The 23,517-nt window shown below is 42.0% G+C and overlaps 1 protein-coding gene across 2 annotated transcripts in view; it reads right to left on the bottom strand.

The window, feature by feature from the left end:
* The window catches only part of CMTM8 (CKLF like MARVEL transmembrane domain containing 8), a 37,450-nt gene extending 15,813 nt beyond the window's left edge, over nucleotides 1-21,637 (bottom strand). For both annotated transcript variants that reach the window (XM_076331124.1, XM_076331123.1), the window contains exon 1: nucleotides 21,450-21,637. In XM_076331124.1, the coding sequence (XP_076187239.1) occupies nucleotides 21,450-21,620 (171 nt within the window). In that variant the 5' untranslated portion in view covers nucleotides 21,621-21,637. The remainder of the gene's footprint in view (nucleotides 1-21,449) is intronic.
* Between the last annotated feature and the right edge of the window lie 1,880 nt (nucleotides 21,638-23,517).

Raw genomic sequence — 23,517 nt, forward strand, 5'->3', positions numbered from 1 at the left:
AGCTGAGGAAAAAAAACTCGGGGGTGGGAGCAAGTAAGGAAACCGTGCTGTCCATCTCAGCAGCATATTACAATGCTAAAACCTTGCTTCACCTGAGAAATATGCGTGGAATGTGCGAGACCAGAGCTAACACCAGTAACACAGACCAAAAGGAGGTAGCTTAAATTAAAAAAGCAAGAGATGTTTTCCGGAAAACAGACTGTCCCATCTCCCATCAAAATTGTGAAATCACTACAAAAGAGTTTGTTTTTTACAGTTTCTCAGTAAGTTTTGTCTGAAAAAATAACTAGAGGTAGGGTAATGGATATTCAGAAGGTAAACAAGAAATAAGACTGTGCTTGGTTTGTAAGTTTAGTTCCATGTGATCAAAAACTTCACAGCGGAAGATTAAAAACTGTTAGGAAAGGAATAAAATAATAAAAACTCCACCAAACAGAACATATCACAGTGCTTTATAAATCAATGGTGTACCCACGCATTGAGTAAGTTCTGTTTATTCCACTCTCCCACTTCTAAAATGATTCAGTTGGATTATGCAAGGCACAGAGAACGGCTCCTGCAAGAAAAGAAAGTGAAGGTTGGAAAAAAGATGAGTCCAATTTTCTATTGAAGACTGAAGGAGGATATGACAGAAGTCTGCAGAATGGTGGGAGGCCTAAAGAAAGGAACAAGGGCTGGATCAGGACTCGCAACACAAGAAGCATCCAGCTAAATTACCAGGCAGAAAGTTGAAAAACAAACAGAAGGAAGTGTTATTTAAAAAAAAAACAAAAAACAAAACAAGAAGGAAAAAAAACCCAATACATAACCAAATTACAGAATTCATTGCCAGAGGAAACATCATACACACTCCTGGAAGACAGGTCAGCCCTGTCTGTATATAATATCTATATACACGATAGTCAAGATGCAATCTTCAGCTCTGGAAACTCCTAAATGTTCAGTTTGCTAGAAGCTCGAAAACTATAGCAGAGAAGGATCTCTCCATATGTGCTCCCTCTTACACGCCTCCCTAAGTTTTCAGTATCAGTCATTATCAGAGACTGAATACTGAACTAAACAGACCACTGACGAGATCCATTACAACCACCGTAACTAACTTACGGTTTTAATTTGCCTTACTTTCCTGCAGGAGACCCTGGCAACTGAGTACTGGAAGCTGCAGAAGTGTTAATAGAATAGGATGGGATGACTACATGCCACATCAATATACTGTTTGTTTCTAAAGTAGAATTACGAGGAATAATCTCAAGCAATGGTGAAGAAACTGGCTTGAATTATATCATCATAAAATCTATCGTCTTGGCAGAACAGTGGTTGATCATTAACAGGTCATTAAAATGTGTACAAAGCATAAAGATTGGTCCTTGTCCCAGGGCACTTTCCACATTAAATGCTTTAAGGTTTTTGAGGGCTGCATTCAGGAACACGCTACTGTTTACTGATGCCTGTAAATTCTAACTTATCCCTCATGTTTTGCCTGAGGATCTGCACACACAGAGACATTTATATAGGTTACTGTGCACTACGCATACATTAACTTATACGTCCTTGCTAACACAGTGCTAGCCATCATTTTATCTACATAGCCACAGCAGAAGACACAGCCTCATCTTTGCCCATAGTGTTCTATTATCTGACAAAAGTACCTTTATGCAGAATACAGTGTGACGGGCCTGTCCCAGGTCATTCAGGAGAAAGACCTGCAACCAGCCTCAGAGCTGCTGCAGCTGACGGGGAACACACTGGTTACTGCTATCAGTGGCTCCATCAGGGCCACAGTTTAATGTAAAAATAAAGAGGGGTGGTGCAAAACGCCACTGAAGACAAACAGCCTGTCCTAAAAAGCACTTACCTCTCAGGAAGGGCACCCGGTGAAATAGTTGGAAGGCAATGACCTCCACAGCGCTTCATCTCTAAACATGACCTCAACGCAAGGAGACTGCCTGGCCTCTTATCTAGCAATCACGAGGGATGCGAATAAAAGGAGAGCTGCTGCTCCCTTTTCCTTCCACTTCAGCAAGGCCTGGCTGTGGCAGGGATTACTCCCACCACCTAGCATTTCCCAAAAATAAACACCTTGCTATTGTGCAGCAATGCTGTTGATTTCAAATTCACTGTCTCCACAGTTTCCTGACAGAGTTGGGAGAAGTGGTATTGCTACAGGAAACACCACAGTATCATAGAGCTGGGAATTACTCACTGGAATTCCCGCTACGCTTTGCTCTTCAGCAGCACAGAAAGGAAAATGTAAAGTAATAGTGTATTAGACCCAAACACAAAATAATCTGCTTTTTCAGTTACTTTCTGAGGAAATTTTCACTTAATGCCGCTTTCAAGTATGAATTTTAAAGCAGACAATCACAAAGCAAAATAGCCACAGAGACAGACATGGCACAGGATACATATTTCTTTTGTGTCCTAGCGGTTGCTTTTGTGCAGCCTCTAGAGGTAGGGTTTTTTGGGAAAAACTTGACGATTCAGTACAAACACCTTCAGTTTTAAAAATAGCACATAAATTCCATACTCCGATCATTTCTTCTTTTTAAAACCCTGGTTATAAGTCGTCAAGATAGGTGAAACTACAAGGTTACATGTTTTTGTATTTATCATTCAAATATTTATGTGTTTTGGAGCACTGAGTAAAAGTTGTAGATTATTTCTTTGAGAAGTTAACATTCACAAGTTGGTCCTTTAAACAGTCCTGTTCTTGTACAGGCAGTACAGAAGAAAAAATACATCCTATATGACCCACATGAGATGCAGCAGTAATTCATTGAGTTGATTTGTAGTAAGTCCTACGATCAAATTCATACAATGCTGTATGATTTCATTGATTTCAATTTTAAAAGATCTTTATACTACAAAATTACATGCAGATTTGAGAGCTCATATTAGTAGGGAACATCAACTACTTGGTAGAAGGACTTAAAAGGGCTCACAGTGCTTCTTTGCTGCAATTTAAATTAAAACCATACGTGCAGGCTTTTTGAATTCTTATTTTGAGATTTGAAGCCAAGATTTGGACAAAGGAAGAAATTTCCTCTCCTCACATTTAACAAGAATTTCTATGGATGATGAATTTTGTATCTCTTCTCAAGACAGAGAGGGTTTCAGGAGTGCAGCTGCAGTTTAACTGTGGGATAGGGTCTGCCCCCTCCCTGTTTTTGGTTTAGGGTTTTTGAGGGGCGTTTCTTGGGTGGGGCAGGTGACAAGCTTAAGATACTACCTTTTGTTTGTGCAAATGTAGTGACTCGTTCACAAATATATGGGCATTTTCCTGAGAAGGGCTGCAGGCTTTCAAGTCAAGTAGTAGAGACTTATTTCTGGAGGTAAAGACCATGGTATAGCCCTTGTGCTCTGAATACAATTTCTCCTTTATAAAGTACACATACAAACTGTGAGTGCGCAGGTTTAACCTGCTGTGACCACTGAATACATGGTTGTCTTCGATACTTTTGGAAGTGCATTGTGAGGAAATTATTCCTCTTGCACAGAAAAATTAGAAAAAAAGACTATTAGCTTCAGTAATCTCTAACTCAGTAATCTCTTTTTACTTTTTCTTCTATTATTTAAATTGGAAAAGCTCAGAAGTGGATTCTGAGCTCAAAAGATACAGGGTCGTCTGGCTGAATGTGTCTTCCCCCATGTGGCTATTTATTAGCATCTTTATTACTACAACTACCATTGTTTCTTAATGGAACATGATGGTAGGAAGGGTTTGCTCTTTTGAGTTACCTATGTGTTCCTCTACCTTGATCTTGCCTCTTCTATCTACATACAAACTTTTCCTTTGGAAGAATTTTTACAGCACTCCATCTTCCTTTCTCCCATCTCCTCTGAAGGGATACAGCTCCTGAGTATAGAAAAATACCAGCTTCTCAATAAATCGCAATGATTTAAGTTATTTTTAACATTTGGTGCATGTGTACATGTAAAATACACACACCCACAAAGAAAGTCATTCTGCCATCGTTTGTATGTTAATAAGGTGAACTATTTTTAAAAGAGAATTCCTAACAATGGTTACTTATGAATTATGACTGATTATTTATGTAGTCCACTTTGTTTAAATGGTGTCTACGTTCTTCAAGAGAACAATGCTGTGTACAGCTGCTTTATTAATAATGTCACTGGCTCTTTGTCGCTATTTTTACATCTCCATCTTCCTGTTAGGCCATGTAAATAGAGATGTCTATAATTAGCAGACGCACAGCATTGTTTCACAAATCTTAGCTGTTACATTAAAATAGAAAGCTTATTACTTCTTTGGGAATAACTTTTATTTTGCCCTATAGTTAGGACACACAGTCATAAAGCCAGATATGATGCAATGGAAAAATCAAAGACCGTATCTGCTAAGAAAGGCTACTGCTGCATTCTACATCCATTTAAACATGAGGAAAACATTAACTGCTCATTCAAAAAAAAAAAAATCTTTTTTTTATTTTTAGAATAAAGTATCTTTTCATTTCCAGCTGAACACCACAGAAATTGGTGTTGTACAATACAGAATTTTCGCTTTCTGTGGGACAAAATCCTCTCGTCACCAAAAGTTGTAAGAGTTCCCCTTGCCTGACAAACAGAAGACATGAGATAATAAGTCTGCATCCAGATCTGTTGTTGTCTGCCTATTTCGAAGCTTATTGTACCTCTTGACTATTTCTGTATCGAGTCTCAAATATAAAGGTCCAACCCCCGGAACTATTATTCATGTTTTTAGGTAAAGATTAAGGATTTTACAAAGACTGATCCACATTGTAGAAGCACCTCTATCGCTGGCAAAATTGTTTTCTTTCCTGAATACATTTTGCATTAACAACATAGAAGAACAGCATGCCTATAAATATTTAACATTTGCATATGCTTTTCTGGAGGCATTTGTGTTCACAGACTTCATGGTCAGAAAGGACCATTTTGGCCATGTGTGCAATGGTATAAAGATTTCAACCTACAACATATTTTTTGGAAAGAGATGATGTCTTGGCAAAGACATTGCAATGATAAGATTCATCTTGTTTCTAAATAAGCTGCTATAATGCTTATTACTCTCATTGTTGAAAAACCTCAGCCCCACGTCTCATCTGAATTTGTCTGAACTCAGTTTCCAGGCATGTCCTTTTCTGAAATCTCCATTTGTTACCAATATATCAAAGATAACTTCATACTAAGAGTATTTAAAATTGTTGAAAAGACACAACTGAACAAGAGATAATCACAAACACTAACATTGCTTCTGACAAAAAGCTATGCTTCCACACACACACACACCTTTTTTTTTTCTTTCCCTTTCTTCTTTTCACGGTAGTAGTAGAAAGAGTTTACTTTGAAGGAATCAGGAACAGGGCAAATCCAGAACTAAGTTTTCAATAGAGACCTATTTAAGAGTTGTTACCACTGTCCCACAATTAATGTTTGCAGAGAAGTTTAGGATACAAAAGCAACTTTAAGATGAAGAATTATATGCAAGTGAAAATATTAAAGCCAAACAAACAAAATTAATTGGACAAACAAGTAAAAAGGCACTGCGGAGCAGTCATGCTTTTAGAGAAGTCCTTGTTACCGTGCTCCATAACTTTATTTTTAAGGTTCTGAAGAAAAAAAGTCCACAAGCCTGAAGGACTTCCCACAGCCTGTCTGCTCTCCATAATAAATACTCAAATGGTGCATGCAGCACAAGAGAACAAAGTAAAAAGCTCTGTAGGATACCTGACACTTGAAATTCAAACTACCAAAGTCATAAATTAAGTATATATGCCTGTATGTGAGGCAGGGTATAATGTTCTCCAACTGCTTCAATGGGCCTTGTGTAAACAAAGAACAGAACAACTGGCTACAACTGTCAGCTTTCTAGTGCAAGGGAAAAAAAGTCTCCAATCAAGAAAAAATATTTCAGGGCCTCAAGACATTGACTTATTCAGATTTAAATAAGTGAGCAGAAATGATTTGATGTCCCTCAGATGTCTGCTCTGCTTTTCTGCCAGAGGTTGCTGCCCTGCAAGGGTGACTGCATGCAAAGCTGCTCCTGAATTACTGCACTTTACTGCTCAGTATATCCGAGGTAAACAAATCACTGGTTTGGGTTATCACCATATGCTGAGCTGTGAACTGCAGTGAACAGCAAGGCATGGAGACCTTTTCAGCTGTCTGCGTTTAAGAGCCACCAGGCTGAAACCAGAACTTCTGTATTTGCCTCCTGTAATTCATAAACACAGAAAAGTCAAGAAACAAGCAGGAACAAGTCCTTCTTAGCTGCTGCTCTCACTGCATGCACTTATGCTTCACTGTCCCCACAACACAGCTAAAAGATTTTGGGTTTTCAAACATACTCCATTCCATTTCTCTCTCTGAATCCGATTTTCCAATACAGTTCACAGATGTCAGAACTGTTGCAAACTACAAGGATTACTATGGATTAGTGGATCTCCCATGCCTGAAAGAGAAGCGTTTAGAGCAATTACACTTCATAGTGGAAAGGTATTCCCCATACATTCTCTTTCTAGCTCCTCTGCAGGCGTAGCACTTTCCTCTGGGAGACAAACATGTTGTTAGCCTCAAAACTGGTACAACCCGCAAACATATCATAGAATCATGGAATAGTTTGGGTTGGAAGGGACTTTTAAAGGTCATCTACTCTAACCCCCACTGCAATGAGCAGGGACATCTTCAACTAGATGTCTTGGTTTCGGCTGGGATAGAGTTAATTTTCTTCCTGGTAGCTGGTACAGTGCTGTGTTTTGGATTTAGGGTGAGAACAATGTTGATAACACACCGATGTTTTAGTTGTTGCTAGGTTGTGCTTACACTAGTCAAGGACTTTCCAGATTCCCCTGCTCTACCGACTGAGAAGGCTGGAGGCGCACAAGAAGCTGGGAGGGGGCACAGCCAGGACAGCTGACCCAAACTGGCCAAAGGGACATTCCATACCATGTGACATCGTGCTCAGTACATAAACTGGGGGGAGTTAGCCAGGGGGGCGGTGACTGCTGCCCGGGAACTGGCTAGGCATCGGTCGGCAGGTGCTGAGCAATTGCATTGTGCATCACTTATTTTGTATTTTTTTTAATCATTATTATTGTTATTATTTTCCCTTTTCTGTCCTATTAAACTGTCTTCATCTCAACCCACGAATTTTACTTTTTCTTCCCCCGATTCTCTCCCCCATCCCACTGTGGGGGGGAGGGGAGTGAGTGAACAGCTGTGTGGTGTTTAGCTGCCTGCAGGGTTAAACCACAACACTAGATCAGGTTACTCAGAGGCCAGTCCAACCTGACCTTGAACGTTTCCAGGGATGGGGCATCCACCACCTCTCTGGGCAACCTGTGCCCGTGTTTCACCAGCCTTTCTTCCCTCTATCTAGTCTAAATCTACCCTCTTTTAGCTTAAAACCATTACCCCTTGCCTTATCGCAACAGGCCCCTTATCTAGCAAAGTGTGCCCACAGTCCTAGCACAGGCTAGGATTTTGTCCTAAAGTTCAGGCAAATCTCCTCAGCGTGAAATCAAAATATTGGTCTAAAATATAAGCACTACTTGCTCTCCATCCCATCCAACCTCCCCCCACCCCTGCATTACAGAAGCTGAGTCAGCAGATCAGGACACTGGCTCTGTCTCAGGGCATGGTCTCATGCATAGGCATAGACTAAATTGTGAGAAGAGAGGACAAGGCTACTACACTATCAACCACTGGCAGATGAGTAAGGCAGATAACTAGAGGGCAGTCACCTTGTCAGCCTTCAGCACCAAATTTACAACTGCTTACCAGTCAACCGCCTCTGCAGCGCTCAGGTCACAGTTCATCATGGTTTAAGGCGACGGGAACTGTGACTGGGTCAGCTGCTGGTTCAGTGGAGGTGGCCATGACCTGACCCAGCAGGCAGCACCAATATCCAAAACTGCAGCAACTGACTTGGTCGAAGGCTATCTGCATCTGACCTGCAATTCATTAGCAGCAAGTGATGCAGCACACACAGAAAAGTTATAAGGAGGAGAGCTCTAGGTAAGGTAACAAAAGCCAAGGAGCTGAGGGGTTACAGGCTGAGGGTATGCTCTGCTTTGGCAGCAGGCTCCCTTCCCACCCAAGAGGTTCTTCTGAAAAACCCAAGCCTTTTCCTGTAGTTCTGTTTATATTACACCATCTCCAATATACACAACCAACTAAATTATATTTACTTAGCTAACTTCCACACCTTTTCCCTTTCTCTTTCCTCAGATTTGGATCACAGCTTTCTTTTGCACAGTATTTTCTTCCCTAGAATGACAATAGGGCATATACAATAAAGAGGTGTTACCAGTCTTTCTTCAAATACTCTTTGTTCAGCATTTCAGCTATTTACCTCCCGCTCAGAAGTTCCTGTTTTCCCACTGAGGGGGGAAGGGAAGGCTGTCTATGGTGGCTTTTTGTTTAAAAAGTCTATGTACAGTCAGAGATATTTAGTACATTTTCCCTCCAAAGCGTGATACTACTAGTTTCAAATCAAAGAGGGGAAATTCTTTAGAGAACTCAAAAAAATCTGACTACAAAAGTAGTATTTTGCAGGTACCCCTTTCTTCAAGCTACCAGCTATTCCTATATCAAAATGCTCAAGTCCACACACATTGAAAACTCAGCTCGCTATCATGAACTGTGTACAACCACAGTAATGTAACGTAACCTCCTACTGCCAACAATATTACAGGCCTTAGCAAGTAAAACCAAGAAAGCAGAAAGGAATTAGGCTGCTGAAAGACATGACTAGCTGGGAGCTTTGCTAGTTCACACAAAGGGAAAAGGAAGAACACAGCGTGCATAGGGATTTGCCTTTGATACAGGAAAAAGCACATGTGGTTTCATAATCCAGTGATAAGGCAGGAAAGCCATGGGGGACACTCATTTGTTGGACTGAAGAAACATGTTTAGATTGACGTATGTGACGTTGAGCTGTTTTGACATCTAGGATTAATAGTATCATGAGGTTATGGCAATGTGGATGTAACAAAATGACTAATGCTTCATCACGAAATAAGATACCTACTTGTCGCTTGTATGTAAAGCTGTACACAGCTTTCCCTTTTATCATCTATCAGCTACTCTGTTCAAGCCAAAGAAACTGCGCATATGAAACAGGTAAACAAACTGGTAGCACACTGGGGGGAATCTTGGTAACAAGTAGGTTTAATTTTCCCTAAGTCGATTCTAGCACAAAAAGAGGCAAAAAGTGTTAATTAGGCTCCTCCTAATCTCAGTCTAATTTGACAGCAAGTACTCCACACAGGGGTATTGGAGAGGAAAGGTCTTAGGGAAGGTGATCTCTTTTATTAGATTAATCTATAGAATTGGCAAATGAAACAAATGGGGAAAGCTTCTGGGCATACACTTTTCTTCAGCACTGAACAGAAGGAACAACGAGCCGCCCCTTTACCAAATGCTAACAAGCGGATAGGAAACGACTATCGGAAAGGAGCTGCTGATCTTTAAGAGCCTGACAAACAATATAAGCGCCGATTAGCATGTATAACCTTTGCGGTAGGTAGGCTTTCACGTTCCTTTTATTTCATGTGCGGATATGTCGGGATGACTGAAGTCAATGGGAAATTTGCAACAGGTTTTAATAGCATCAAAAACTGATTCATTATAACCTTCTCTTCATAACAATACTGTTTGTGTACATTAGATCTTAGCCTGCTTTTGTTGCCATCAACTCATCTGGACTCTATTTGCACCTCTTCTCAGGGTCATCCTCTTGCTTGCATACATTGTCTATGTAATCTTACAGAAACAGCAACCACCACAAGTCAAAATTACATGTTCTTTTAAAATGCACTTCTCCACCATCTTTTTTTAAATGGAGACCTAACTTGAAGAGGCATTTTGAAATAAAGTTCAGTTTTTAAAGTGAAAATTACTTCAGACGTGAGTTGGTTTGGGTTTTTTTGAGGCTAGCATTCCACTGTTCAGCTTAATAAGAAAGTGAAAATCAGATGTAACCAAGCTTAGAGAATTCCATTTCATTTATTGCTGTGTACTCTGTTGAATTTTAACTTGACTTGGTAAAACACTTTCTAAGAGACCCCATCTCACCTTTAACACATCATCTTGACTTGCTTACTTCAGGCAAACATTTCCTAGATAGTCCTCTGTTACTGCATAAAGAGAATGTCAAGTTCTTTGTACAAGTGTCTGGTCATGTTTCATGATTGCCAAAGTCTAGAAAGAAATCCCAAGTTTGAACAAAATGTTTGGAAACCTCATTCTCCTGGCTAAGATTCCTACACTTTTTGCTGAGAAGATAAACAGGGAAAATTCTTTAAATATCCTGAATGGAACAATGAAGATGTAATTAGTAACATAAAAAGTTGTTTATCATTGTTCCACTCTTGGTAAGTCTCATCATTCAATTACAGTTCTACAGGCCTGTGTAGTATGTTCAAAACTGGTTTTATACATCTTCAGATGGAGGTCATAATTCAAACAGAAAACACACCACAAGAGAACCCATCTCTTCAAGTAGGTCATTACTTTCCTCTTGCACACTGCCTTTTAAAGTCAAGTCTCATTAATGCAAGAATCTACTCAAAACAGTAAAATAAGGATTGTGGTTTTCCGAAACTATAGTAGTTTCCCAATGACAGTGATCTTTCTGTCCAGTAGGAATTTTAGATGGTATCCAGACTCTGACATTAGCCAAACTCCTGTGCATTTGGAGAAGAAAAAAGAACACCAATACTATATTCATTTGTACTGCGCTATATCTTAGTAATACCACAGGGAAGGAGAAATATTTTCATCTTGGAGGTCATCCAGCAATCCACAATAGTAAATACTTGTAACTGTATTGCACAGTCCAATGAACATGGCTTATGCACACGGCGAGGCTTCAAAATATGAATCAGAAATCCCAACACAGATCCTGCTTTTCCATGTATCCTGAATTTCTCATATTGAAGAACTTGTCAGCCTTTTTCTAAAATCTTTCATTGAGGTCATCACAAGATAGTGGTAGGCCTGACAAAAAACAAGTCCATCCAACCTGTTCTATGCCTATGGCTCAGCCAAAAGCATTTGTTTATTTAAAAGAAAGCACCTGCCGCAATGCAAGAAGCAAACATGTCACAATATTAACCAATAACCTCCTAAATCACTGTATCACTATAAGCATTTCTAATATTCTTCTAAAATACTACAGTATTTTCCATAGTTTTGTCCACCTACAGCTTTATGACGCCATTAAAGATGGATGTCTCATACTGAGCAGAGCCTGTTCTTTCAGTTGCCTCACACCTCCTTCTCATAAGACCCCATTTTGCCAAATTCTTATTTTTCTATGTGGATTATCTGCGTCAAGCCTGAAGAAGAGCAGTCTGGATGAAGATTGTGCAAAACAGACCTTCAGCCAGTTGCCCTGAGCTGATGGGTAAGGAAGGCTTGAAGGAACGAAGGGACAAAAAAAAAACCAACCCGCAACTAAAAGAGCTGGAAAGATAGGACTCGCGACAAAGAGGCAGAAGAGTGCACGAGAGAGACAGGCACAAACATATGTTGAAATACTTTCCATTAAGTATGCAACAATGCCGGAAATACAGTTCTTCACACATCTTAATTCTATCATTAGTTAAGTGTACGTTATGGTATAGTCTGTAATTACATGACCACGTACTTTCCCCTTCTCCCCAACACCACCTGCGTGCAGCAACAGAAGGGAGAGCCTTCTTCAGAACGAATGCCTTCCACTATTTTGCTTTCTCCTTGTTTACTTGTGTGGCCTTCAGACTTGTTCCCAGCGTGCAACTCAGGGCTTTGTATCCACATGGGCTCTTTAAAAAGACTTTGTTATCTGAATTATGTCACAGGTCATTAGTAAATTATTAAACATATCTCTGTGAGATAAAGAAGTATGCTATCCCAATTTTACAGACAGTGCACTAAAATTAAGGTCAAAAGTACTTCTTGCCAAATTTCACTGGAAAACTTTTTTTCCCACAGCACTTAACATGGCACTGCATTCTGCCTCTTCAGAACATAGCTCCTACTGGCTTCAGCTAAAACTGCAAATAATAATTTCTTTTGTATCTCAGGACCAGAGTTGGGGATCCAGAAAACAAGGAGAAAAGCGAGCACACTGAAATGCCAGGCTTACTTGCCTTATCTAGCATCCCATAGGAACACTGTAGTGCAAGCAGAAGATAAAAATCAGATTTTCCAAGGAAGCAATTAGCCAGGGGACCATCCTTTCTCTTTGAATAATCCTTTCCTTACTCATGACATACCTTCCTCCAATGCTGTATGCACAATACCCCAGGAACTCCCAGAAAAACTCTCCTGTGCAATGACAGTGACAGAAGTTTCTTGATAAAAATAACTTGATCACGCAGGTTTTGGCTGGATTCCAGTGTCTGCACACAATCCAATACCAAACCAACACTGCCAGGGTGAACATCGATTCTGGCACTTCTTAATTTCCAAGGCCTTCAGCTATAATAGTATTTGTTTAATGGTTTTGCATGTGCCTATGCACACACAAGCTCTTTGAAACAGCATATGATGTTACTGGCAGCAAGGTACATCATGGTTTAGAAATTAAACTAAAACCAAATCGATGCAGATGCTGTCATTTTTGGGTGTTTTTTTTCCCCTCTAAGGATTGAATAAAAGCACCACCCTCCCCAGCATGTATCACAGTTTTGCTCTGAGCCTGTAGAGGACAATTGTGCATTTGTTTATGCTTTCCAATCTACAGCAATAGTAGCAGGCATCCAACCATGGATTCACCCTCCCCTCACCTGATCCTTGCCAGAGTCTGCCCTACAGTGGCTGTCTCCAGTTGGAGACAACCAAGGCTGATTTTATCAGTTGAAGTGTCATTTTAAAGATACATTCCAGAGGTTTTCCTTTTGTTGGAGGCTTTTTTGCCTGTTCCCCTGTTCCCCAATGCTTAATTCCTGCCTGCAACACTCTCTGTGTCTCCATTTTTAAATTTCTCCTACGGTTCCTCATACTCCGCTCAAAACTGCGATGCCACATTCAGCTATTACCTACTGCAGGAGCTGCAGCCTTGGGAATAGCACTACTGTTGAATGAAGAGAACAGATGCTAAAATACATATTAAAGGGACTCTTTCATGTAATCACTATACACACATACAAAGGAAAAATACACTAACATACTGTACAGCCTGTTAGTGGCTATACAGCTTCCAGGCTAAATAAATGGAGTTCATGTCACCTATAATGCATTTAAATCCAGGCCTGGACATAGCAGTCACATTTACAGCTGATGATACAAACCACTCTTGTTTTCAGGTAGAAAGCAGAGGTTCTTGACAGGCTTCCTTTCAAGTTGTAAACATCAGGCCATCAGCTAAACACAAGCAGCAATTACCAGAGTATGATCAGAGAAGCTGCTTTCCCCACATGGCCTCTTTCCAGTCCCACCTTGCATTTTTCCAATACATTTATTCTTTCTAACTAGATTATGATATATCCAAAGACTGACAACATCTTGCTGATTATTACCATGCTTACTTAGTTCACCTCAGTTCTACAAAATCTGATTTTAGTGCATCTCATATTGGACCAGAAACATTGTGGCTGCCCAGAAGAAACTGCTGGGGCAGCATCCCTCTAATGATACCAATTTGTTGAAATTGGTTTTGGTTTGCTTTGAAGATTTTTGTCTCAGCAAACTTGTGGCTCCATCAGAGTCATCTGCACACCCATACCTTGCAAAACCGAACAGTTTAAACACTCAGTATTGTGCTCCAACTTGGCAAAAATGCAGTTACGCCCAGGACTGATCCAAGTCTGTGCAGCAAAGTGATCTGGCAAAGCCTGGATCCGGTATTAATGGATGTGGAACCAAGACCCCAGCCTCTTTCAGTTCACTTAACATAAGCTTAACATCAAGCCTTCCTTGGACCAGACCCAGCTCCCACTGAAAGCAGTGCCTTGATTCTTTCCTTATTCAGTCCCTCCTTCACTGGAGTTTTACCAGTCTAATACCTCAGCCGCTCCTTTCAGAGGCAGGTGAATCAGTGCCAGCAGCTTCCATGGGAACTGGCTCAGGCCACATGAACAGAACTACCTTGCCAAAGGTCTGATGGACGCTAAAATCTACTTGCTATTTGACCCTAGAAAAGAGGGCTTGGTCCTCTCTGCAAGGACACGCTTTCTACTGCTTTTCTGGAATTGAAACAGGAACAAGTGCAGAAATAGCACACTGTTACAATATGTACTTTATCCAAAAGAAAAACAAAGCTAAAAAAATACACGTGTGTGTGTGTATAAAAAAAAGCAGGACCATTAGAAACTGACTATATGGCACTATTATTCCCAGGAGAGAACAGGAAAGAACAGCAGGCTGAATGAGAAGGCACTCGCCAAACAAGGGTGGCACATCATAATTCCCGCTATGCTTCCCATTCAGAAGGCCTCAGAGCCCCTAAGAGAATTTTTCTGTGGTTTTGAGAATTCAATTTTTAAGAAGAATCCTTGAGCCACCACTGCTCTAACCCTGCCTGTTGCTGCTATGCAGTCGGTGCAGGACAGAGTAGACACATCCACAGGCTCCCAAGGTATATAGGGGTGCTCCCAGCGTCCTAGGGCAGGGAGTGAAAGGCACCTGCTCTTGCTGTAGAAGCAGCACTTTGTTAATGGTTAAGACTAGGAATCAGAAACTTGGGGGCCATTTATGATTTTGCAAGAGTCCTGTGTGACTCATAGTCCATTAACCTTTTTGTCTTCGTCCTTCCCCTGCTTGCATTCTTACTACGCTGCCAGTAAATGTACCTCTTCATCATACATGGCATGGAAAAAGTTTTTTTAGATAGGCATACACTACTTTAAGATCCTCTAATTTGAGGTCTTAATGTGTAATAAATCATTCCAAGGAGAAGGCAGGAATCCCAGTGCGGAAGGAGGGAAAAAAAAAAAAGAATATAACACAAGGAGAGAAAAACAAAACAAACCAACAAACCAACAATCACAGAGAAAAGGGACACAGACAAGTCCAGGATTTGTATTCATTTTAGGACAAAATGCAGCATCAAGTATCTCCATCATTCGCTGTATCTGACAATACCACTGTCTTCACAAGCAACTCAGTTCCCACAGTACAATTACCCAGGGATGTGGGCCTTCGGGGGGGGTGGGGGGGGTGGGGGGAGTCTTCCATAGCTTCCATAGTAATTTTTATTGAACCAGCTGGTGTAGCTGGAAAAAGGCAGTTTTCAGGGATGCAGTCCCAATCTCTTTCCAACTATATCATCAGCCTTTGTCCTCACACCATAATGGTTTTAGCCTCAGCACTCATCCTCATGAGTCACACACCCAGCCACAGCATCATGCTAAAGCTAAGCGCCCAGGAAGCTGTACCTATTCCATTAGGAATAATGGGAGGACTGCACATTTTACCAACATACAGACACAGGCTACTGAAGGCCAAAAAAAATTATCTAAAATTAGCTTTGGGTTGTATAAGAATTTTTGTAGGTACAAAAGAAAGAAATTGTTTTCTAGAGTTTGGGAGGGGTGAGGGAGAAGAAATTATACTCACTATCCACCCAAGAACAAAGTTGATGTTTAAGTATGTCTTTAAAGCATTCTTCTCATTAAGAGAGAATGACATTTCATACATATTCCACCTTAACCTTGAGGTATTGAGAATATTTTGCATTTTTGACCTTTTGTAAAATATCTGCATTCAGTTTGAGAAGCATTTTCACCCTCTTACCATATCAGTCCTAACACTGTTTCTATCTGCACTTGGAGCACGTTCCGGACAACACTTTCCAAAGCTTCTGTTTTCTTGTGTTCCCCAAACAGTTCTCTCTTCCCAAGGAAACACCCTGATCTTGTCCAGGAAACCAAAGACCTTTAAGGAAACAGAACTTTAAACAACGATATGATCCTAGAGGAAGATGGAAATCATATAGATGTGTGTATCCACTACACTAAGGACACTTACACTAAGGTTTAAGCTATGGAACAGCAGCACCTAAAAAAGGAAGAACAGAAACCTGACTTCAGTGAGAGTTTTGTCTGATCAAGAGCAAAGGAGAGAGCTTAGACTTTATATTGTGTGTTTTCTTATTCATGCACAGGAAGATGAAGCTACTGGATGAAGTGACCGACTAGTACAGGATACTTCTTTTCACCCAGTAATTCAAAGTGAATCGTTTTAAGACCATGCTTATGTACACCCCCTCTAGGCAAAGCACTTGCTCAACACATCAGAAGGTGTCTCAGTGTTGTCAACTACATATAAGCAGACACACTATGACTGGAGTAAAAACTGCATTATAAGAAGAAAAAAAAAGACAGAAAAAAGATCTCTACAGTTCCTGATAGAAGAGAAAGTCTTGCTGCTACTCAGGTGAGGAAAGGGGATTTATGGAACTCCCTCTGTGTTTCTGAGCGCTATCTAAGAACTGGGGGTGCAGGAGGAGCATGGGATCTATACACAAAACTCTGAACTGCAGGCAGAGAGGGCATAAAACTAAAGGAAAAAGCTAAACGCAAGGAGAGCTTTAAAAAAATTAAGTACAATTTTTGTCTTTTACCTTTTTCCACAGTAAATGGTCCCTCTGTATTACTCATGTTTTTCTTAACATTTATATGATTTTATTGCTAACTTAATTCAAAACCTGAATATCTGTAGAAGATTTTGATGCATCTCTTAGGAAAAAAAAAGGGGGGAAAAGCCTACTGAACAAGCATTTGGATGTGTCCAGTTGTTCTGGTTTTGGTAACCTTAATATCTTAAGTCTGACATAACTTTCAACATCTATTTCATATTTTGAGGCTCACCACTCTACTAGAATAAACAAATTCAACAAGATTTCTTTTCTCTGTTAAGCCTTCAAAGGTCTTACATTTGAAGAATAATGAAATAGTGATCAAAATTATTTTTATTGTCCAGAAATGTAATTTCAAACCATAATTTTATGTGGTGCCAATAATGTAAATAACCTCCTATCAGGCTTCTATTTCAAGTACATATCTTATTCCAGGCATTTCACTCAAAGAATAATCTGTATAGAATAGCATGAAGAAATGCAACTATAATTACAATTTACTAAAATTACCACCATCACAAGCTTTCACTTGCAGCAGCAGCATAACAACCTTTCAAACCTTTCCAAGCTATGTAGTATGTGTTTTTGTTAAGGACAAATAGCCATCACAAGCCTTAAAATTAGTCCGGCAAGTTTTATGAGAGACTCTATCTAGCAACATACTGGTGCGAAGCAACAATCTGAAGGAATCAATGTCATTCTGCTAGAAAGTAAATATTTTATAACTACATCCATAGCAACCACAAAACTCTCCACTTCTGCAAAGTGATCCATAGTGCTTGACTTCAGAAGCTGATTTAAAGCTCTGAGAAGGTATCACTAGCCATCATTCATCTTGGCCATAAAATTCCCAGGAAGACAAATATATGGTCTTTCTGGGCCATCATTGCACAGAAAAGAAACACTCAAAAGACATCTCTGGAAATTGCTATACTTGCTTCTTTTGAAAATATAAATCCTCCTCGGGGGGGATGAGTTACACTATAGGAATAAGTATCAGTTATCTTCTATAGGATATATTTCTACTGCAGTGTCAACTCAGGTGATCGACATCTGAATTAAAGACTTTACATAACACCACTTATGTCTTATATACTACTTTTCACCAACAGATCTCAGTGTGCCTTACAAAGATTCGCATCCATATTCCATGAATGGAGAAGTTAGAGAGATGAAGATAAATTCATTGTCAGTAGTGACTGGCCAACTAAGGCCAGTGAATTCAAGTCTCCCCAGTCAGAAGCCCCTGCCCTGTTCAGCAAGCATCATTACTTCTGTATATAAGTAATTTGTATAAGCTTCCACACACAAAAGCTGTGTTTTATGCCAGTTCCCAAAGGCCTCTCTCAGAAATCCAGTGGCATTTTCTATTTTACTCTTTACACTGAAACAAACTGACACCAGTTCTTTCCCAGTAAGTGGCAGGAAACCTTGCACGCTCTCTCATCACGGGGGCAGATGTAGAAGGCAATGGAAATCTGTCAGCACCAGGTTTGGGTACATGACTCCTTTACTGCTGAATATGCACAGTCAACCTCATCCCAGATTTATGCTGGCTTTAAAGCAGCTACATAAAGGACAGGTAATACCTGATCCATCATAAAACCTGTCTTTATAAAGCTAACTCATTTTGAAAAAATTGGAAACAGCAGACTGAGTTAAGAGCAGACCAGACCAGTATTTTGCAGCATTGCAAAGAATCTCTTAGTAAGAGCTGTTAAGCTGAATTTGCTGTGCCATTGAACCACAGACTCACTGCAGAAGTAGTCTGGTTACCAGTGCACATGGAAATCCACGCAACAGTTAATTCATCTTCACAGCACCCAAATTAGGGATGTAAGAGCAATACCTGATCAAGATCCTTCATTTAAGGGACTGAAAGATTTAATTTATGTGGTAACTTTGTGCTTTTCCATTCTCTTTGGTTGAAGAAGAACACAGATTTGCCCTTTGCCTATACAGAGAAGAGAGCTCCGGTTTCAGAGCCAAGAGTCACAGACTGCACTCCTCTTGCTGCATGCACATCGCTGCCTGACAGCAGCAATAATCAAATATTTATGCAGCCCCACAGTGAAAACTCTCAGAACATTTAGCACTGTTGTTTAACACCCCTAGCTTAGCTTTAACATAGTATCCTAATGAACAGGGGGTGTGGTAGATGAGTAGCTGCAGTGATAACAGATATTACTAAAAACAGTCACCTTCCCTATCTGTCTCGCAGGTGTCTCCAGAGCAGGGGCAGCAGAAGCAAAGGTATGCTCTTACCACAGCTGCTGCACTTCAGAGCTTGGTGCTTAGACTGAAAATGATCTATCAGGCTGCAAACTCCCGAGACTGAAATACAGACACACATATGAGTTCGTCCCATTTACAGGTTTGCAAATCATTAGCAGAAGGATCATGCTGTGAGCTGGGGGATCAGTACTGTGGGTCAGAAATATCCTGAAGAGCCAATCTGTGCAGGCAAGCCACAACTTTTATATCTATATAGGATGATCAGAACAGGCAGGAACTGACTGATTTAGGGTACACAACTCCATTATTGCTGAATACGCACAGCCAATTTTGAAACAGAGATCTTGTGTAAAGCTAGTCATCCTCTCTTAAAGCACATTTTCTCTCAGAAAAAAAAGAACATTCAGAACTGGTGGAAAAGGTTTGACCAAAAACCAATGCCAAACATATATACACACACACACACACATAAACTCACCGATTTTAGTAACTGGTTTTATTTCAGTTAATTCCATGTCAAGGTATTCACTAATAGGTTTTTCTTTTCCTTTAATTTCACAGAAGAACAGCTACTCTACCTGCTTTAAAATAAGTGGGGTTAAGAACCAGAAGTATTTCCTCAAAGGCAGTATCTAGCAATAGTCTACTTCTGTAAGACCTGCCTTAATGCTTTCAACTTCATATTAAAACTGTCCTCCATTCTCCCAAATACATCATCACAAACCAGTATAAATTCATCTACATTACAGACTTCTATCAGCTCCTTTGAGTTGGCCAGGAACCGCACATCTTCACACTGTTGATCAATAAATACACATATGTGGAAGCCTGTAGTGCAGACACAACTCTACACTAGCCTACGAAGTCAGGTAGCATTGAGGTTCTTTCTGAAGCTGGTAAATGTGTTCTCAAGTACTTAAGAAACTTAAACCAAAGCTGGCTCTAAACATCAATATTAATGAACTCAAGCATCTCAAAATGGTGGCTGAAGAATCATTTTATAATTATTCCAGGAGTCAGGAAAGGCTGATAGGAAACAAAGTCCCCCTAAAAACCATCATCGCTCTGTTCAGAAAGGTAAGCTACAGAAGTATCATCACCTGTCAACACAAACTAGAAAGCACATGTCCAACAAAGAGTAAGCAAGAGCCTGTCCATGCCCTGTGGCCATGTAGCTCAATGTAAGTGCAGCTGATGCAGTATTCACAGCCAAGCTGAATATACGACATTCCAGCAGGGCTTGGGAAAAGCCTTGGGCACCTCTTTAACAATCTACAGCAAGACCGTTCTTCAGAAAAAGGATAAGAACGGTTCATAATTCTGTTGTAATTAGTAACTGAGAAAGAGTGGAAAAGAAAGCAGCTTTTCTTTCAAAAACTAAGACTTCTTTATTCACAGATGTACCACAACTCTGACAGTGAAGCATCCCCTGTATTTAACAACTGAAATAAGCCTACAGTCACTTACCTACTAAAGATCACCAGAATTCCCAACCATGCCGGCATACACAGTACCAGCTGGCAGCAGGCTTCAACTTCACACCCTCACCACTACTTGCCCACACAGCAGCTGGCATCTCAATGCGCATCCTCTCTCCCACAGCACTGCTCCTGCCAGAGGTCCTACACCACATATCAGCCTGAAGCTTCGCTTGGTTATTTTAACTTTGAAGTCAGCAAAACCAACAGTCATTCCACTGCTCTGGTGAAGCACAATGTTTTCAAGCCTTGAAAATGAATCTGGTCAAATAAGTTAATCCTACCAGCATCATAAAAGCAAAAACATCACACAGGAAACTCAAAAAATTAGTTGAGGCAACCAGCTCTTTAAGTTCCTTAACTATTAATAGTGTAGGTGAGCAGACTTAAAAAGAAACACATTATTTTTAAGCGGAGATGCCGAGTATCTATTGCTAAACACATAGAGAGTAGGCAGGCCTGCAGAGGGATCCCAGCACTGTGTTGTTCACTGCCTACCACTAAGGCAAGTGACTAGACCCCATACTGCCTGGCCGTGTGTACGTTCGTTTACGCCTTATAAAGTACCTGCAAAAAATAAAATCACTACCAAAACCAAAAAGTGTTAGTTCGTATCCCACTCTGCACAGGTGTATCTAATCACTAAGAGCATAAGGAAGTGGTTTTTATTGACCTACAAAGTGAAGATAAGTTGCCTAATTAACTCTCACATCACGGTTATCTGTGCACTATAAAGTACAAAGCGTATACAACCAATGTACTTAAAGAAAAGCCCCCAAAAATCAGTTCCCGATCAGCCAAAACTAATTTTTCCGCTGCGAGAGGTGATGATACCGCAAACATCGCGGGAGACTAAAAAGACTGCATGTGCCCTGTATTACTTTTGCATTTGTCGATAGTTTCGAGGCGGGAGCGTTGTGCCCCCCCCGTAAAGCCGCCCTTGTTCCCGAGCCGTCCCTTCCCTCCGCTTCACCTGCCGGTACGGACCCATCGAAGCCGCAGCAGGTGATGAACTGAGGGGAAACAGCCCAACCTCCAAACCACAGGGGGAACTCTCCACAGCGGTGACCCGAAAACCTGCCGAGCGCCCTGTGCCGGACCGACGCTCCCCCGCCCCTCCGCAGAGCCGCTCCGCGCACCCCCCGGCCCGGCTCCTCCATGGCCGCCCCCTGCCCGGGGTCACTCACGATCTCGGTCACCATGAGGAGCCCGGGCAGTGTCCGCAGGAACTCCCTGTCGTAGGCGAGGGTGCTGGAGCTGGCCGACAGGTTGGCGGTGAAGGAGCTGCTCGTGGTGGTGACCGTGTGGGAGCGAGGGCGCGGCGGCTGCTCCTGAGGCGGCGGCACCGGCGGCTCCATCGTTGGCGCCGCGGGGCTGCCCCGCGCCTCCCGGCCAGCCCCGAGCCCGGCGGCGGGGCGGAGGCAGGGGCGGCTGCCGCCTGACGGGCGGCGGGAAAGGCGCCGCCGCGCGCCGCTTTGTGTGGCCCCGGCGCCGCGGGAAGCCCCTCGCCTCAGTGCGGGGGGGAGGGTGCTCGGCGCCCGGGCCCGGGCAGAGAGGCGGGTCTGGTGGGGTGCCGCCCGCCCAGGAGGCTGCCCGGCCCTCCCGTAGCTGGCCCCGGGCCGAGAGCGGGGTAGCCGCCTCACGGGGCGGGCGGCAGCCCGCTGGGGGTGGGGGGGGAGTGTGCCGGGGACCTGCCGCCAAGGTCGGTATGGGAGACCCCGACCCGGGGTTGGTGGTGCGGGGGATCCCCAGCGCTACGGCAGGGGAGCAACGCGGGGCCCCTCTGAAACCATTTCCTGACCTCCCGGACTTTTATACGCACAGAGGCCTTGGGACCACGTCTGCTTCCAGCGCAGCTGAGGAGCCAAGCCGAGCCAGCCGTTCTCTGCAAAAACACCCCGTGGGAAACCACGGCATAGCCTCATGGGTGAGCACGGTTTGGGGGGTCCAACCCCAGCCGCCTGCCATCGTTGTCCATCTAGACTGTCGCCCCTGGCTCCGAGGGCAGCAAATGTTGACAAGGAGATGTGCTGGCGCTGTGGGTTGTCGTCCCCACTGGCTGCCATCGCTCATCAGTGGCACGTTGTTGGGAGAGGAACCACCGCGAAGTGCTGCAGGCAGGGGACCAGAGGCTAGGAGATACCACAGCCCTCTCAGAGCTGGAAATGGGGATTTAGCAGGGATCTGCCAAACAACCAAGGGTCTCCATGATGCAAAAGACTTTTTAAAAGCCATGAAAGTTACTGGAAATGGAAAGTATGACATCATTATTGGGCTACTACCTGACAGTGTCGAGCTGTTCCCTAACCTATATTTTTTAGTACTTTTCCAGTCTAAAGTGTCACCTTTTAAAAAAAAAATAATTTCCGGGTCATTTAAGAGCTGCTAAAGTGATCTTCCATTCCACAAAAAGTATGGTGTTTCAACAACAAGCAAGCAGGTTACAGTTTTTTTCAACATTCAGGAATTCTCGTTAGTAAAGTATTTGCATGTGGCAGCTCAGTAAAAATGAAGTGTTTTCCATATGTCTGGAGGATATTGTCCTGGAATTGTTTACTGCTGCTCTCCTGCTGGCTAACAAAGGATGGATTTTGCAGTATTACCTTTCAGCAAGTGATTGAATCAGCTGGGGAGGGAGGAGGAGGATGGCGGAGTTTCTCCCAGAAATACGGGAAACGTGAATTACCCAAAGGAACTGGTTCTCGTGCATGATTGTGCCTCCGCTCACAGTGTAAGTGTGTCACAGCACAGGCTCCATGGGCTTCTTGGAATGTGTGTCTTGGCTCGGGCTCTGTGAAGCCTCCGCTTACTCATAGGCACTGGTGGCTTTTTTATTTAAGACAGCAGAAGAAATGTGGCAGAGTTTTGCAAACATGAACTGGAGGTCATCAGAATGAGATGCCAACCACTCAGCATGATATGATATACAGATCATATAATTTCTGAGTAAAAAAAAAAAAAAAGACCATTAGCAAACCACACGTTCAAACCATTTAACAGAACATCTCAATCATGAACGAGGGATTTACACTTTTTGGCAAAACCATCATTTTTTGTGGAGTTACCAGCATTTCTGTATTGGTTGAGTTCCTATTTTATCTCTTTTTCTTAAATAAGAGCTGAGATTTTAAAGGAACAGAACACATCTGTGCACTGGTCTGTTTAGAGACCTGCTTCAACTGGCTTACAAATAAAAAAGTGCTTTATCTGATTGTTCAGCACTGCCAAGCTTCCTTCCAATGCCAGAGCCGCTTT

This window comes from Aptenodytes patagonicus, chromosome 2 (assembly GCF_965638725.1).
Source record: "Aptenodytes patagonicus chromosome 2, bAptPat1.pri.cur, whole genome shotgun sequence".
Taxonomy (NCBI): Eukaryota; Metazoa; Chordata; class Aves; order Sphenisciformes; family Spheniscidae; genus Aptenodytes; species Aptenodytes patagonicus.